This window comes from Labrus bergylta, chromosome 23 (assembly GCF_963930695.1).
Source record: "Labrus bergylta chromosome 23, fLabBer1.1, whole genome shotgun sequence".
NCBI lineage: Eukaryota > Metazoa > Chordata > Actinopteri > Labriformes > Labridae > Labrus > Labrus bergylta.
The window spans coordinates 8,003,353-8,022,886 of NC_089217.1; the positions used below are offsets into that span (position 1 = coordinate 8,003,353).

The window sequence follows — 19,534 nt, forward strand, 5'->3', positions numbered from 1 at the left end:
AAGTGCAATTACACGCACTGTAATCCAAATAGAAACCAAATTCCTCACATTTCCGTATTGGTACACAGAATAATCTTACATAATTCAATGCAATAACTAAATAGCATCCTAAACGTCCTCATTTCTTCCAACTTGTGTCACTTCCTTCCCCCCCACTCTGTGCAGATGGACTGCCTGAGACCTCAGGAGAGGCAACAAGAGCTGCATTTGAAAGGGCACCTTCAACTCTCTGCCTGTGTGATATTTAAAGTGTTATCTGGATAATCCCGGCACTTCAAATCTGCACGCATTTACACACACACATACACAAACAAATTGCACAACACATTAGCAAATGCTGACACTTTCATGGTGCCAGAGAGGTCTATAATCCTCTGGAAGCTGCAGACAATATACAGGGGTAACTAGGCTATCGCTGCCAACAAAACAGCAGTGGCCTTCTGTGATTATGGGAGGCAAGAGATAAAGAGGCGGGGGAGTGGAAATGATATGCACATTATTTTAACTTCAGAGCTTTTTACCAACATTATCAACAAACAATAAATTATTCTAAATGAAGAAAAAAAATGTGAGATTGACCACAGCTAATTTACCTGTTCTTTCCTCAAAAAGTAGACAATGATCCTTTTTTTAAAAACATAAATTCCTACTGTACATGTTTTCATTCTTCACTTTTGTGACTGTGTGTCTTTTTTATGTATGATAAAGAGAAAGTGACTACCTGAGAAAGTGAGTGGTGTGTGTGCACAGCATGTGTGTTGGGACTTGCTATGGTGCTATTTTAGCAAGGTTCTGCCTCTGATAGAGGTGTTCCCAGTCTCCCTGTGTCTGTGTCCATTACATAGAGTGCTGCTATTCCATGTCATCAAAGGTACTATGAGAGATTGTGAGTGTCTGTGTGTGTGTGTGTGTGTGTGTGTGTGTGTGTGTGTGTGTGTGTGTGTGTGTGTGGAGGGGGGGGGATGTTTGTGCACAGACAAACACACATCACAAAGAAGTGGACTGAAACCACTCTCCTCTCTGTCTGTAGTTCAACACATTTATTCACTCCAGCTCTGCGCTGACTGTGTGTTTCTGTAAAAAGAACATGGTCAGAGCATCCAACAGTCCATCTAATCCTTTTCTCTCCTCCAGCCAGGCTGTAATGAAATCCTCTATGCTACACCAAAGGTTATTCTCTGACATAACAAATTGATAAATGCCAGTGGTTATGATATCCAGTCAGCAAGCTATGGTGGGGGCTTGATGTGTGTGTTTGTGTGTGGATGTGTCTTACCTGGGATTCAGACATGACATAGAGGTAGTGGTTGTCAGAAGAAAAGGCCATGTCTCTGAGGATTGGTCCATTCTCTACTGCCTGCACTGTTTCGTATTGCAGAGCCCGAGAGGAGCCGTCAACCCGGATCTAGAATAAAAACAGAAGCAAGAAATTCAGAAATATATCAGTATTTCAAATCACTATATCGCTCAGCTTTTCCTCTTATGTACTGAAACAACAACAGCATCAAAAAGTGTAGAAAAGTTTGAAAAATAAACTTTTGAACATCAGTTTAGAAGAAATTGCCCATGAACGACATACTGTCTGGTGGTTTTCTCATGCATCATGCTCTCTATGCTAAATCTGAAGCAGCTCATCTTTCTCTATCACACTTGCAGCCATTCAGAAGTGATTACAGTAATTAGACATCTGGGTGAGAGGTGTGGTCTGCAGGCCTCTAGGTGTGTTTACTCAGCAGAAAGTGCATGGAATTGGCCCCACACACACCTGGTGGTGTGATGGAAGTGTTCAGGGTGGTACCTGAACATCTGCTTACACTGAGATACACGCTCATAGGCAGAGTGTGTGTTCTAAATGATCCTTTCTAAATCTGGTCCTCTGGCTGTAATTTCCTAGTAACAGGCAGTCTTGACATATCCCTAACCAAGCAACTTTCAGTGCACACACACACACACACACACACACACACACACACACACACAGTCCAAGAGTGAAGCAAGTCTTGTTAAAGTTGTGATGACTCCTGGTAGTTCTTTGTGCTCAAAATGGAAGGTAATTGGACAGGAAGCAGATGGTCGAGCAGACAGGTGAGCCACTCAACGATTAATTATAATACGCCGATGACAACACGTACTGTCAGCATATCATTATAAAAACCTCCCTGCTGCCCTGCCTTAGGCTACAGGCTCTCTGGGGTCAGGAGGCATAAATTGTTCCTAAGTAGGTAGGTGTTTCCTCTCTTTTTAAAGGGACGTGGAAGAAACTGTTGTGGAATCATAGGAACACATGTGAGTGTTGGCTATCTGATTGACCAACAGGTGGGAATCAGATGTGTCAGGTTTGTTCTGCATTACAACAGGAGCTGGTTAACTATTACAAGTGGAACTTTTCTTTGTCTTTTCTCTGACAATCAAGTCCTGTGTATGTACAGAAAGAAACCTTAGTACACAAGGTAACGTTAATGTGTTGCCCTAGTCCTGCTGTGTCCAATGATATCCAGTTTCACAACATCACATTTCTCTAAACAGGCACCATCCTTCACCCTGATTTCACCCTACTCTTCTTTGTTTCCCATCTATTCTTCCTTTCCGGCTATGCCTCCTGCTTGGCTTGTGTAGTGATCCTGATCTCAAAGGACCTTGAGGTCTGTGTATCAAAGCCTCACACACTTTCACTGGGAGCCATTGTATGCACTGGGGTCAGTTGCAAAGAAAAGAACAGAAGGTGAATGGGAGAGAGAGAAAGAAGAGAGGGGAGGCAGGAAGAAAGAAGCTTCCACGCGAGCCAGGGCCAGATTCAGCAGGTGGGGTTATCTAATCTGCCCGATCGGTTGTGTTAATTTGACATACACAATATGAGAGAGCATGTGCATGTATTGGGGAGATATGTGTGTCTCACATTACACACATTGTTTAATAGAGAAGCCAATTGCAGAGCAGAGTTAAAGGGCAGAGGCTGAATATAGAGTTTTATTGTGTTGGGACAGATCCACAGTCACCAGGGAGCAGAGGGGCTTCGAGGGGAAGCTCCTGTATTATCCCTCAATGTGACCACTAACAAAAACAAACGAGCCACCAGGGAGTGCATAGCCTGTCCGCAACACTGGCTGGTTTGGTCGCACTGGGACTGGAGGGAAAGACGTCAGGGAGAAATAAAACAAAAAGACCAGTGAATTTATTTGTATAATAAAATTAGCACATACAGATAATTCCATGTAGTGTTCCCCTGTAGGTTTTAAAACAACTGTTACAGTAGATTCCAGCCCCTTGATATCACCTCTCGGCTTTAAAGAAATAGTACTACAAAATATTTGTCCATGGTTGTATAATACTCTAAATACTTTAAATAAAAAGCACAACCAGTATCACAATATTCTTATTAATAAGATCAGGCTAAAATTATTATGTTATTTAATTTGAAATGTCTAATCCCACATTCATTGTCAGAGAGGGCGATTATTTATATATCCTTAAGTGATTTTTTCATCAGCCTAAAATCATTAAGGCAGCTACACTGGTGCTAGCCAATATTATCTGATTCCTTTTCAACAGTAATAAAGTGGATTAGCTGCTCTATGCTAAATGGATTACAATGCTAATCTCTGCTATCACATTAGCACTACACAATAGACATTCACAGGCAGACAGACTTCATTTGGTCTCAGAGTGGGAAGGTGAGACATGCACTGGGCCCACACAAAAAAGCACACATACAAACAAGTGTGTTCAAACAAGCACTTGCATAGATAGAAACATTGGCATCTCACTCTCTCTTTCCTTTTCACACGCTTACAAACACCAAACACACACACGAACGCACACAGGCTGCCTGGCTGGAGCTACTCATATGGTAATGGCAGATACTCTGGGGAGAGTTACTGGTGCTTTTGACACACAGAGCAGAGCACACATCCTCACCCCCTGCAAAATGTGTATAGAAACATTTCTTTGATAGCTATATGTGTGTGTGTGTGTGTGTCAGAATTTGTGTGTGTGTGTGTGTGTGGCACCAGATCATACAGATAAAATCCTTGTCCTCCATAAAGAAGCCACCCAGGCCATACACTGTATCCCCCTAGTGGTTGTAAATGATAACTACAGCACTGAAGAAGGAAATATGTCAGTGGCTTCTGCAGTAAATTATAATTAAAGTCTAATTTCTCTGTGATTTTCACTGTTACAAAAACACAAACAGTAACATATAACTGTGAGGTGTTTCTAAGACTATTTTTACCTTTTATGATTAACAGCGAAGGACAGCAGTGTTGCTTTACCAGAAAGATTGCAAACTTAGATACATTTGTAAAATGGCATAGACAAAAATTAAATCAGCCTCATGTGCAGATGGCATTTCTGCTCTGAATCTGTCAATGAAAACTAATGTGCCCAAAGTGACTATCTCCCTCGCTCCATGGGGCTAACAGCTTGCAGAAGGTGTCATTCAGACAGGGCCATTCCGGTGTGAAAACCGCAGGAGTACCTTCTCTCAGCTTCCTCCTTTTGGCACAGTATGGCAGAGAAGCGCATGGGAAGTACTGCACTTCCTCTGACTCTGCATGAAATCCACTCTGAAGCAAGTTCAAATTTGTGCAGTCTTTTTTTGAACAATATATGCTGTTTTACATAAATAATGCTTAAATGACCTATGTTATGTTGCATCGTAAAATCTGCTTGTATGGTGGAAAAATTGCAGAAACATATCAAGTTGCAGGCCAATATAAGAAATACAATTTTCTACTGTTAAGTTTCGAACAATTTTAAAAGATGGATTGCTTGTGTTGTCATAGTTTGACCCCACAGACAACTTACAGGTCAATAAAGTAGTTGCCCCTATGGAACTCTCTTCCATTCACTGAAAATTGCCTGTTGAAATTCAATACTTCAGGTTACACATTTGAGTACTTCTATTGATTTCAGATTATCCCTGAGAATTGTTGCATCAATATGTCAAAATTTATGTACATCAATTGGTGAGATGAATTGTCTCCACTTCGGAAACAGTAATTCAAGACCACATTTGGAAAACAACATATTGGAGAATTGTGTCCTTTCCTGAAAAGGCACAGAGATTGAGGTGGCAAAAGGAAGGCTAGTCACACAGAGTCACAGTCTGTTGAGCATGGCACACACACACTAACACACCATGGCTGGAACACACTATGACCAACATGCTGCAGGAGGAAGCCAGAATAAGCTGCTGACTATAGTATCACTCTGCCCTGACAGGGGCCACGGCACCACAGTGAGGTGAGTGGGCTGGAGCAGAATGTCATCCAAAGTCATAGAGCATGCTGGGAAACAACAAACGTGTGAGGAATTCCACTAAAACCCTGAAACATGCAGAGGCAAAACCTAAGTATGTGCCAGAATTGTTGCAGACAAGTGGTCGTGAACCTTTGTGGGATAAAGTGATGAGTAGTTTGTTTAATTGTAGGGTTTAAAGCATTATTTAGGAATGGTGGAAGGTGGTGGACTGATTTTCTTGGACTGTGCATTAAATGAGTTACTTACTTCTGGTTTACTTCAATTAAGGAAACAGATATTTTAGTTACAGTAAACAAGGCTTTTAAACTTTAACATTCCTTTATCCAATACAGTGTTTTTTAAGTGGGGGTTCCGATGTCGCCAGGAGGTGGTCGACAGTATATCTTAACATCATGATATATTTCAGGGATTTCAGTTTTGAAGGATGAAAGTTAAAGTGCAAGCAAACAGTGGCCCATAGAAGTCTCCAGGGCTCACCTCTTTAAGCCCTTGGGTGCACTCTCTGTTCAAGATATCATCAGAAACATTTTCGGAGCAGCAAAGCACCACCACATGCCAAATGCCACTGCAACCCGACCTGGCACACTTTGCTCAGGTTTCGACCCTCTTTGTCAAAGCACAGCAGAGTGTTAGGCATTCAATCAGGCAAGGCAGGACATGCAATGAGAGCTCATGAGGAGAGACAGCCAGACAGAGAGAGAGAGAGACAGAGAGAGAGAGAGAGAGAGAGAGAGAGAGAGAGAGAGAGAGAGAGAGAGAGAGAGAGAGAGACAACAGAGAGGAACTTTCAATGTGTTAAGAAAAGAAACAACGTATCTTCACTACATAATGGCAATGTGTCTCTCCACGCATTCTATTCATACCGACAGCAATACAATGGTTGCTGTCTGATTGCCCAAATCTGTCCAGTTTCCTGAAACATATGGCAGACAGAGAGAAAGGAGGGGGTGGAGAAAATAACAGAAGGAAAAAGGGGCTAGGGGGCGTACTGGATCCATCTCTCATTGTCAATCAATGCCAGGACAAACCACGTTTAATGCCTCAATATATAGCTTTAGGCGAGATGGACTGGTGTGAGACAAGTGGGGGAGTGTGGATGATTTGACATTAATCTCAGGGTATTAACGAGAATGTGGCATGGTAATGCGAGATGCCAGACTGGTCCTCTAGCATCGCTGGAGCACGCATGATCCGCTATCCATCGCCAAGAGTTATTAGAGACATTTATAGACAGATAGAGAAGATGTGTGGTTTCTAGTGCAGGTGACAGATGAATGACTAATACCATGGCACTTTACATCGACAGTGTCTTTTGGCACAGCATTTTATGTTTTATGACAAGCTATAATGGAGACATCTTGCAGCTTTACAAAGGTACAACATAGACTCTTGCTTTACAACTCTTCTTTATGGAATAAAAATATTCATTCAGTTCATTAAAGTCACATTAAAAATCCCCCCTCCCTCCCTTACTTCCTTCTGGCTCCACTCCTCTCTCTATAGGAGGATGAGTGGGCAAAAAACCCCACAGAGTGGAACTGAACTCATTCTGTGCTTTAATTCACCATTCTCTGTTTTATGTTTGGGATTAGGCATATCTGCCACACAGCAGGATTTTAATTAATGCACTTTCCCGGATGCCTGCACTGCGAGGGGAGGTTCTTTGAGGGTGCAAATCAGCAAAATGTCATTGTTAGCAGGGAAGTACAGAGACTAGCGTTGGCAGTGTCAAAACTTTGCAGAGGTATGACCTCTGTAATGGCCCTCCTGTTTAGTTTGGATATATTGAGGCTAATCCTCTGTGGACTATTTTGGTTAGGTTGTTCATTAAAAGGAGGTTAAACAAAACTTCTGACTCTGTGAAGTGAGATTAAAGTGGTATAAGAGGATAGGGATTTTAGTGAGTGTGTCAATATTAACAGTCATTGCAATCATTATTATAGCTGCAGTATACCCCCCCCCCCCATCTTCCACATGCTGTTCTCTATGTTTTTATCAATCCATATGTCTCTTTAAGTCTTTCTAAACCAATTTCCAGGCCCAGCTGATGGATGTCTACTCATGAATCTTGTTCAAGGTTCTATCTGTTAGATTGTGTGTCATAGCAGAAACAGTGCAAAGTAACTTCAAATGAAAGAAAAGGAAAAACAGAGAGTCAAGCGAGAAAAAAAAAAACTTGTTTAAAGTTTTGTGATCCAAAAAGCATATGTGCACTTGTGTTTGTGTCTTATAGCACTACTTGAGTTTCTAGCACCTCATATCAGGGATCTGACACTATAACAGACAGTGCTGCAGGGGGACCCCTGGCTCAGTGACGGACTGTCGTGGTATTAAAAGGTGTGGTACCTGTTAGCCTGCAGGTCCATGCGGCCTACTAATCTAACCTTATCCCCCTGCTGAGAGGGAGACAGAAAAAGCAAGGAGAGAAAGACAAGAATGTTATTGTGAGGGATGATGGTGTTGGACGTGAAAGGGGACAAGTGTCCGGAGGGTCCCTAACTCATTTCTCCCCCCCTGCTTTCCTCTCCTTCCTGAGTCTCCCCTGTGGCTTCAAAGGGTGAGTGACAGGTCTCCCTGCTATCATTCCGCTCACTGCTGAGCTGCCTTAGAGCACTGTGACCAGGCAGGGGGCTCACAGTTCAGCCTTTGTTACTCATTTCCCTACTCTACTATTACTTTTGCTCTTTTCCCTCTCTCCCTAACTCTCCCTCTCTCACCCTCTCTGGTTCTGTTTCAATCTGTAAGTCATGAGGTGCACTAAAATGCACCTGCAGGGTTATAGACGGTTCAAACTTGAGAACATTTGTGGCCACTTGACTTCTAGAAAGTCGCTCAGTTTCTGATATTTTCCTCCTGTTCTTTTTAAAATGGTCCTGGATTTTCTCTGTATATTGAATGCAGACTCTGCTGATGGAGTAATGCATTTTGTATGCATTTTGTAGCCCTATGATGATTGTGCCGACCCAGTTCAGACCAAATCCTATGACTTTCTGCTCTGTCAAAAGTGGCCTGAAACCTACAGTTAAGCCTTGATTAGTTGTTGCTTTTCCATTTCTGTCAACATGACTTGTTTGTCTATTGTTACATGGTTAGATAACCTAGGAAAGGAGTATACTTGTTGCCTTCCTGGAGGTACAAAAAACCATAACATGTATATTCAAAGTGCAAAGAGCATGTATGCCTTTAATTTTCTGTTTCTTGTGAAAATATTGCTCCATCTATTTTTTTTGCCTTGCTTTAGAGAAAAAGTTGTTATCTTTTCATATTTTTTTTATTTTGCCATTTTACATTCCATCACTTTAACTGAGCAGAGGAGATGTCAGAGAACTGTCTCTCTCTGTACAACACTTCTCTGCCTCTAACATCTTTCCTCCATCTTTTCACATCTCATTCCTCCTTCACTGTCTCAGAAGCACAGCAGGGTGTTTCAGGCGACATGTAGAGATCTCCTGACAGACCTCATTTAGCGCAGACAAATACCTGGCCTGGCTGAGAAAAAGAAAACATAACCACATTTCTCTTTCTAACCAATTATTTTCTCTACTATGTCCCTTCACTACTCAGTTATTTTACAGTGGTACGAGCTGCTTCTCTTACCACTGCTGCTGCAGCTACTGGCTGGGCCTCGAGGACCCCACCGAAGCAACGGCATAATTTAAGCGCAGAATCACCACCTGTGTCTCTATTAGTGGAGCAACCCGGGTGCAGAGTTACAGAGTGGTGTGCACCCCATTATATTTTGTGACCAGAGGCCACTGCGTGAGGTCTGAAAGGCTTTGGGAGCCATTAATAAAGCCAACATGCTCCCTGAGTAGTGAGGGCTCCAAATCAGCCCCTTTGTGTGGAACCACGACTTGGCTTTTCAGGCAACACAGCGGTGCAAAAACTCAGAGCTACGGATACCATTCATTAGAAAGAGCACGCTTGCAAACTGTTTCAGTAGATTGAATAGTATAAATACAGCCCCCACGTTGAGGTTAAACTCAGGGGAGCATGTGTGTTTGCTTGACAGGCAGCCGCAGTTTGCATCAAGGTGTCCTGTCCACACCTGTGAGAATCATATCACCCAGGACACTGGACATACGGCAGAGCAAGAGACACAGAGCTTTGATGTCAGAGAAGCAGGGGGAAGAAGATACACTATCTTCCATCATACTCATGGGATGCTAGTATCACTATAACTATTCATACATTTTTTGTTTTTCTTACTCAAGTGACCAAAACCAACTTTGTTTTACATCTATATTTATATAACAATGATCCCTTAGTTTCCATGCCTCGTTTCCTCCCACAATGACTCACTTTTGGAAAAGGGAAATTTAGATGGAAAAAAGCAGAGAGCATATGTCAATGAAGAATGATTTTGAAGTTGATTATGTCCAGACTAAAGACTAAAAAGTCCCAACCATAGAAGAACAATATTGCCCATTCTCTGTTTGAACCACATAAGTAAACTTGAAGGTACTTTAATCAGATGACCACATCCTGCTTGCTTAACCATCAATCTGCAGTTTGTCCAACCGCCGTGGAGAACAAGGAAATCACTGACCTCAGATAACCTAAGGTCATTATTACTCTGACACAAAAAAAACAGCTATGTTAGGAAACCTTGCATCAAACTCACATAGAGCAGGTTTCCAGGTATGGTCAGGAACTCTAGATGAACATGACCTCTCTACATAATGGTCTGGTGACAGACTTTGATCCACATGTCCAGGGTCCCCTCACAAACACACCCACTGTGACCTTTGTCTGTGTTCATTTTAGGTTATGTTTCAACACAACAACAGGGTTTATTCTTTCCCTGTGGAAATGTTTTGTGATAGGACCATACTCTGCTTCAATAAATAACCATCAGTAGCCTAGCCAACCACTGATGTGGAGAAAGACCGGGTCCCAAAAAGAGATGTCTAGGTCTGATAATGCCCCACTGACAGGCTGAGATCAACACAAGCAAAAGGTAATGGTGTGACTTTGAGAAGACTTTCATCTTTTTTTTTTTTTTCAGTTTTGTTTTTAGTGCTTATCTGTTTTCTTCTACTGCTTATCAGTCTGTCCTCTTCTCTCTGGTCAATAGTCATTTTCAGCTTGTTTACCAGGGCAAACAGAGCAGTTCATTGACATCAAGTGTGTGATTGGTTTCCGGGAAGAGAATAACAAAAGCACCAGGAGACACACAATAACAACAACTTACACTCACTCTTACATGCTTTAAGAAAATTGTAAGAAAAAGAAAAAACAACTTCTACACATTAAACTACTCATGTGGAAATGGAAAAATAGAAGAGTAAAACATGAGGAGAGAGGGCAATGTTTGTGTGAGTGTGTGTGGGTGTGAGCGCGTGTGTGTGTATCCAGGTGTGTGAATTATAGATGTGCAGCTGAGAGCCAGACGCTGTCTGAGACAAGACATCACCCTGGATCCCGTTACCACACACTACCATCAGGAACTCTGGAGACACAAGCAAATGCACACACACGAACACACACACAGACACACACTTCGCTACTTTAAAGCATGACCCTTTGCCCCTCAGTGCTGTTGATCTCAACACAACACTTTCTCTATGTGAGTCTTTGCAGGTTGAGTAAAAGAAAGGACTTCTAACTCTTCATCAACAGTAGGTGGAATTCATATTTAACTGGAACCCCCCCTGTGAAAGAAGAAGTGGAATAATATTCACCTGGTGCAGCCTCTTTGATAAAGGACTCAGTACATATTGGTGCACACACATACACACATAGTCCTACATATTAAATCTATGGATCACTGACTGAAGACCACACATACTCATCAATTCATGAATTTTCAATGGCCCTACCTTAAGAATGGGTGCAGACATGTGCGTGTGCATTTGTGTGTGCTTGGTGTGTGTACCGGCCTGTTTATAGGGAGCATTCATTGCCTACCCTTCAGTTTTATGTTGTGGTGATTTATGAGGTACCCACCAAAGTTTCTAATTAAATAGCGAAGCACCTCACAACCAATTCCTCAGAGATAAGCAGGTGTGGATTTCTGTATGCCCTCCTTTTTGTTTGTGCAAGTATTTGGTGTGTGTGTGTGTGTGTGTGTGTGTGTGTGTGTGTGTGTGTGTGTGTGTGTGTGTGTGTGTGTGTGTGTGTATTCCCTTGTTTCCAGCACCAAGGGCGCTTCCTTTTCCCCCCCTCATTTCTCCTCTTTGCCTTTATTCCTTTATTAAGCAGGCTGGCACACTTCTTCTTTCATACCTGTTTTCCCAATGAAGTGAAAAATTGCAGTGCTGGCATAGCAGGGGACAGAGAGAGGGAGACAAAGAGACGGCCAGAGAGAGAGAAAATGAAAAACAAGGCAAGCGACGAGGACAGGGAGAGCGAGGAATAACACTGCAGTAAGCCCTTGAGGCATGTGCAATACTAATAGCAGTCTTTGGAAGAAAGATGGTGAGACTGAGAAGGAGCAAGAAGACTAAAAGGCCAATATCCAGTGAAAATGGTTTGGATGCATTCCATGAAGGCTGAACAACTACAGCAGGACTGGTTGATAGAATGATTTCAATGTCCAACCGCTGCAGGAGCCAGGTGTAGGTTACATTCGCCTTGTAGTTTACATAAATCACAGCTATATGCATAGAAGAGGATATTTATGCTAAACCTGCTTTCTTGATTAAGGAACAAAATATTATTATCTGAGTAAAAATGTAAGGAACATCTTCCAACAACAAAAAAAAGCGCTATAAAGAAACTCTTTTATCGCAGACAAAAAAGGGTATCCTAAAATGATTGACTGTAGCCACAGGCAGTGCATGCTTTCTTCAGGTGTTTAAGTTGTTACCAACATACAGCTCAAGTTAATAGTATTTGCAGTATAGGTAATTATACGTAGAGAGCGCTCAAAAAAAGTACAAAGTAAAAAGGAAAACCAGAAATACTGCCCTTCCAATATAAACTGCCTTGTTTCCTTATTTCAGATCCTTTACCTTGGCTTTGCACACAGCCTTATTCTTCCTCCAAACATCCACCACAGGCAAACACATTAATCACAACACAAGTTCATTTCTACGCCTCCTTGTATGCGGGGCAATACTTCACCTTGAATTATGTGTGACAGGCTAGAATTGTATCATTACGCTACAGCCCTACTTAAACTTTTATACGGAAACAGGTTTTTTAGGCTTGTCAGAAAAGAAAAATCACTATAATGCATTAGTCTGAGTGACACATGTTAGTAGGTGCTATGGCAATGGCTTCAAGGGTGACCCTAAGTCAGGAAATGCATTTCATTCCATTTTACTTCCAAGAATGAAAAAAGAAGAGATTTCCAACCTGGCCATGAACTTGTTCAATAACAACCCTGCTCTTGCATTATTTTGTGCACACATTCTAAGCACTTCTATATACCAATGAAGATATCACAAGTATAAGCCATCCTTTCAGCGACTCCACGGGAGGGTGTTCTAAAATTAGTGAATCTTTATCAAGGGAGGGAATTAGGAGTTTCACGCCCATGTATTATGCCACAGCACAAAAGCTTCTTATTGTGCATGATAATGAAGGCTTCACAGTGGGTGTCAAATAACTTCCACCCATAAATATATGAGTGTGTTTGTTTCAGGATGGTTGGTTATCTAATTATAAAGACAAGGGAACAATGAAAGGAGCATGTAAGCATATTTGAATGAAGAAAATACGTTTATGAGTATACAGTCAGCATGTAGATGTGTGATTACACAGATATTGAAGATGAAAACAAACATATTAGCTGCTGCAGTGTAAAACAACATGAACATGGAGACTTGGTGGAATACCATGTAATCAGACTGTGCAGAAAATTAAATTCAGAGTCGGTATTAATGCCAATGTGTCAGAGCAGAGACTCATTACTTAAATATTGTTTTCCAATTCTCTCTCCCCACAGTTGATTTAAAGTGTGTGTGGAGAATTTGACATTGCTGATACGACAGGGCATTTAATAACCAGTCAGTCTCGCGCCCACACTTCTGCACTCTCTTTGTGTCTTTCTGTACCATGTCCCCTCAACCTTGTCTGCCCTATTGCAATGCAAAATATCAAAGTATGATGAGCAAACTGCAAACCAAGCGGCCCTGTTGAAGGGGAAGCAAGCCTGAGTGACAGAGAGAAGGAGAAACAAAGAGGAAAGATTGAAAGGAAATCACCTGCAGAACGTTGAGATAGAGATGGGTGTAAGCTGCAGTAAAACTTGAAGACAGATAAAAGTTAATTCTCTCCCTGGGAGAGACAGAAAGCGAGGGAGAGAGAGGAGTCTAAGAGGATATTTGGTGAATGGAGCCTGTCAGCTCACGTTGTGCAGAAATCCTCTTATACCTCAAAATTTCAATTAGGTGGGGAAGCGTTTTGCTGTGGTGCGCTTCTTTCGATACTGTGCAGGAAGTACAAGGTGCATGAGGTGGGATTTGTCACAGCAGCGACAGGCCTGCTCCACCTACATTATGATTCAAAGAACACACACAAACACACACACACACACACACATCCACCTGCCAAAGCCATTTCGAGTGACAACAGAGCTACACTTGAAGCTACTTCAGTGTTCAGTGAGCAGTGTTGCAATTGAGTTTGTTCCACTGAAGAGGATCTGAAATTTAAACTCCACAGGTTTGTGTTGGGCTGCTGTCATCAGTCTGACAGGGACAATTACACTTTGTGTCAACCTCTCCAAATGACACTGACTTATAGTAATTACAATGCCAAATGTAGCAGCCCATTTTCATGCTTTGTTTTGATGTAATTCCCGCCTTGGTGTTTCAGTGTCATGTGCCCTTGTCTTTCTGTGGCCCTTGCTTCCTGTGACTACATGACAGAGTAAAAGAGGAAGAAAAAAAATGTAGGTAAAACTGAGGACAAGCCAATAAAACAACAATCCCCCATTGGACGAGGAAACTAAAACCTCTATTACTGTCCTACTTCTTGGTAAGTTTTCCTCCTTCCCTAATTCTAGGACTTTTCCCTCCCACTCATCCAAGCATTGCTTCCATTCTTCTATCTATTCCCTCGGTGTTCTTTACAAACTATCTTGTTGCTTTTATGTCCTCTCTCAACAAACTTCTCTCACTCACTCGTTTATCCCTCCTTTCCCTATATATGTAGCCCTTCTGCTCCTTTCTTTCCCAAAACTCTATCCTGTCGTTCTCTTCCTCTCACCTTCTCCCCTTCACTCTATTCCCAGCTTCCCAGCTGGCTTTCATCTTCCCCAGGTTAGATTACTGTAAAGCACTGCCTGTCTGCCAGCATTCCTGAAAGCTTTTCATCTCTGCTCCGATTCATCTGGGGAGACAGAGAGAGCGAGGGAGCAGGGAAGAAAGGGTGTGAGAGAGAGAGAGAGAGAGAGAGAGAGAGACTGGGTTGTGTGGCGGCTATGGATTTCAGAGCCTTCAGTGGTTAACCTGCGCTGCACGCTGCACTGGCTGATGGGAAATTTCCCCACTGGTCTCTTGGCTGTCTGTGAAACGCCCACTCAGAGCTGAGAGCACACCTCACTGGGGACAGACAGATATGTGCACACGCACATGCACACGTCGGCAGAAGAAAAAGTAAACAGTAAACATACAAACAACATACACAATATCAGGTGTACATACAAACCAGTGTGTACGACACACATTCCACATGACAAACTCATTTACATACAATTAGAGTTGAATAAAATATAAAAGGGTACACACAAATGTTTAGTGTTAACAAAAGTGGAACATGAAAGAGTAAAAACAACAAAATGCAAAAATATTGGAGCTGAATTAAGTGAAATTGCTAAAAAAAAACAAAAAAAAACCAACTTTTGAAACAGGTGACTCTGTATCTGTGCAGTATACGTTGTTTTCCAAAAATTAGAAAGTAAACACACACTACCCCTCCAAGTAGATCAACAAAACTGCAGTCTATTAAATGAAGTCTTGTTATTTTTGCATTAGGTTAGATTTGTTTAAATAGTTTAAATCAAAACTTCTTTGGAAAGCATAATACAGCCTGGTTTATGAGACAGACAAGCAGCATGCATCTCCACAAAACACACAAACAAATGAACTTTGCCTTCAGAGAAACAATGCAGAACATTTAAACTCAACAGATTATTCAAATTGAAATTCAACACAAAATGTTTGTTTGGGTGTTTCTGCCCACATATGTGCATTAACAGCTTACACACAGCAGTGCAGGTTTAATTACAGAAGGCCCTCCAGCTGTTTATCGCTCTGCTTCGCTGTGTGTAGGTGTGTATTTGTGTGTTTACTGTATGTGTTTTTTGTGCAAGTGTGTTTCATGGAAATGGGGGGACTGTGTCAGTGGGTGAATATCCAGCCTGGCTACATTGCAGTTTGTTACTGAATAAACTGTTTTTATACTTCTGTGTGCCTAGTTAATGTCTGTTAAACAGTCTAAGTGTGTCTTTGTGCCTGCCTGTGTACATAGAGTAGAACATGTGAAGGTTTAAAAACTAAAATGTGCCGTCTTTAAAAATGTTTGAACAGCAAATCCAAAGTAGCCGCTACAGATGTTTCTCCTTTCTGCATGACAGTAATCCTCTTACAGTTCTAATTTTTCAACAAATAAGCCCAGAAACTTGAATATATGACAGACCAACACACTCCACTCAGGCACGACAAGACTACTGATTATAAAATCTCACTGGATCCATAGAACGGCAAAAACTTCCCATACTTGTTGATGGTCCAAAGAGGGGTAGAAGTAATGTCTTATCTATTGACTAACTGATACCTGTTTACTTAATATTATGAAAATGATTACAGATTATACTACAGATTACAGAATAATATTATTAGAGTCAAAGTCAAATATAAATCCATCCTCTCTCTTTTGGGGCATCAAGTCAAAGCATTCCTTTTCTTAAGATTTATTTTTGTGCCTTTATTAGAGAGAAGGGACAGTGGATAGAGTCGGATATCTGGGAGAGAAAGAGATGCAGGAAAGGAGCCACAGGTCAGATTAGAACCCGTGCCACCCGCTTGAAGATCTACAGCTTCCGTACAAGGGGTGCGCTCACTAACCACTAACCACTAGGCTACCAGCGCCCCAAGTCAAAGCATTCCCTTTGTCAGCCTAACTGTGCATTCCCCTTCACACACAGTCACACACTGTCACATGCAGCTCTCAGCTCTCTGTAGCAGGTCTCTCCTTTATGACGCCTCTGTGTGATGATATGGTGCTATGAAGTATTAGGGGCATCCTGCATGTGAAATTTATGGACCTGCCAGTCCCCCGGCCCTACTCACAACTCCCACACCCTTTAATCTTACTGCTGTCATCCACTGTCACTGCCTTATGACTATGGCCTTGGCTAACTGCCAGCCCCACACGTCGCCACAGTGTGTGTGTGAGACTGTTGAAATACAAAACAATTGTAGAGTACAGTAGCATACAGTATGGCAGTCAAATGTAGGGCAGAAATGACAGGCACCAAAAGGGACTGCCATTGATATCACTAGAAAACAAAAACATTCTATGAAAAATAAATGATGTTGAAAAAAGGGGGGAAAACAAGGCAGGGGTAGAACCAAACTGTCCTTAAAGGACTGCGTTTACACCAACAAACTGTAAGGAATAACCAATTTCTGAAAATAATCATTCTTTCATCTTCAGAAAAAAAACCTGTATCCCCCATGCAGATAATGGAAATTACACAAAATGAATACATTAACATGTATGTCATCATAATTCTCATAATCAAGGCAAACAGTATGTGGTGCTTATTACCCTGAATTATCTGCAGATTTCTCAATCAGCCCTCAGAGGCTGTTTGGGTTCTGCTCACATCCTCTGTGTGCAGTTTCAGAAATCATGTGTGAGGCAGACGAGCAGGCTCAATGAATGAAAGATGCACAACATACTCACACAGGGACAAAGACCAGAGCTGAGCCTTACCCTTTCATAATAAGCATTTAGAACTGAAAGTCTTCCACAAAACAGCTTATTTGTCAGGCTCTGTGGGAGGCTCATTGTTACTGAAGAGGAGATGTGAAATTGCTGTGATCAGCCAAAAAAGTAATTATAAAATGAAGCATCAACAATAACATGCAAAGTTGCAAAGTTGCAAAGTTGCAAAGCAGCGCTCTGCTAATTGTCAATAATGTATCCTTATTAACATCAAGAATGCAGGCAATTCAGTGCAATTACTTTGGAGCACAAGTCCTTTCTATTGCTTGTGAATCATTTATTATTGATGAGAATGCTTGAGTAACAGCATAAATCTAGCACCAATGCATGCACAAAACACACTGCTGTTGAACAATGTCAAACGCACTAATACAGTCCAAACAGACCATGGTAAGGGTCTTCATCTTTGTCTTCCTTCAGAGCTGCAGCCTCAGGCCTGTATGTGCCTTTCACCCTCTAGCCTCTGAAGCTTCTTAATTGCACGGTCTTGAGGGGAGTGATGCCTCAGTGCATAAACTCTGGACACAGACAGATGGATTCACTCTCCCTTTTCCCCTTCCATTGTTCCCTCATTGTCTAAAAGCTGAGCATGATTAACTGTCAGGAATTCTTCAGGTGGACCCGCTGAGTAAGCTACTTGACCAACCACATCCATTTTCTCTTTAAGTCCTTCCCATTGTTCTGAACATGCAGAGTTACTGGAACTAATACGGCTTAAATGGTTGAACCAGTATGTAACACTAATAGTGTATTCAATCAATTGCTCTGTTACTACATTCCTGGTACTGGGGTGTTTAAATAGCAATCAATAAATGCAATTAATGCATAAAATATACTGCAGGAATTTTTGCTGGCTGTCACTGTGTGTAAATAGTAAAAGGGATTATTGTTGCCACTGCTCAGCTAGCCGGTGTAACATCAGTCTTTGGGGAAATTAAATACATTTTTCTGCTTTCAGTCCACTTTGCAAGCCCTGGATATAACATACTGAGTGACAGATGCAGTGTTCACACGGCTGCACTTGTCTAGGAGAAAGATTTAGATTTTTGGGGGGGAAATAAAAAAAAAAAAAATCAATTTAAAGGTATACAGGGAGCGGCAAAAAAAATTACAATCAGCCACCTTTATAAGAGTAGATACTGTATGATTAAAGGAAATTTCAAGAATATATTTAATTCATACCACGGTTAAAATGCTGAGGTAAATGCAGTCATTAAAACAAAAAAACAAATAGTGTAGAAACCTTTAAGATTCCGATACAACTACCAGATAGAAAAGGTCTTCCAGATAAGAAAGTGTTGAGTGACCTGAGGCCAAAGTTGATTTTTACAAATCTAGTATTGCACTCTATTAGATAGCTGTCTATCACTAGAATCAATATACTCAAAAGATCCATCTCAACCCATTCCTTTCTCTTTTAGCGCCTAAACTGTCCCATTTGAGCCCTATCATTTCATCTCCCGGGGGATCTGTATTTTAGCTAACCCCGTCGCAGGCCAGGAGATGAAGAGTCTAAGAAGGGACTGGTGGAAGGATTAGCTCTCCTATCCTGCACCAGCTCTTTACCATTTTAATGAGGCAGGGCCAGAGGGTCTTTCTTCTGCCCCAGCCAACTGTGTCATAGTCTGGGCCTGGGGACGGAGTACGGCTGCAGGGGTTCAGGGACCGTTCTAATACAGCACAGCCATTGTATGGGGAAATGAAGTGAGATACGGCACAGATGAGAGGGGGGAATGAGAGGAAGTGTGGGTATGAAACAGAGGTATGCGAGTGTCGTATGCACAAAACTCTATGTGTGTCTTCTCCCAGAATAAAAGAGTAATTTAGGCCTTTCTATGGGCCTACCTCCAGAGCTCCCCTGGTATGCACCCCGATAACAGGGAGGGCACATGTGGATTAACTCTCTATTGAAGAGACTGTAATTACCCGCTGATATGAATATTATTATTTCTACCGGGTAAAAACCTGGCAATTTTTATTTAAAAAAACCCCACAAAAACTAGCAGAGAATGGCAAGGGTTAACCGAAGTAGCGAAAGGAAATTGGGTGGTAATTCTTTGTATTTGCAACATCACTTTCACAAAAGACAATGAACATGAGGTGTCAGTGTAAGGTCAGCTGTATTATCCTGGGATTAAGCAAACATACAAATGCTTCCAGACTTGTCTATTTCTCATTAAATTGCAGTTAATTTCTATGCATTGTGTATTAAAAGCACTCAGCCAAATCTAAAATAAATCAGTAGACAGAAGATGACTCTTGGCATGGCAATCAACAAGACATGTGTGCACTGTATTCAAATAAGTAAATTGGCTCTGACACACACATCCAAAGCCACCTGGGGTTATGCAAGGGAGATGTCTGCTAC

At 41.7% G+C, this 19,534-nt stretch overlaps 1 protein-coding gene across 1 annotated transcript in view; it reads right to left on the bottom strand.

Moving 5' to 3' along the window:
• The window catches only part of plxna4 (plexin A4), a 208,183-nt gene that overhangs the window by 87,407 nt on the left and 101,242 nt on the right, over positions 1 to 19,534 (bottom strand). Inside the window, exon 4 of the mRNA XM_020652671.3 lies at positions 1,277 to 1,405. Within this exon, the coding sequence (XP_020508327.2) occupies positions 1,277 to 1,405 (129 nt within the window). The remainder of the gene's footprint in view (positions 1 to 1,276; positions 1,406 to 19,534) is intronic.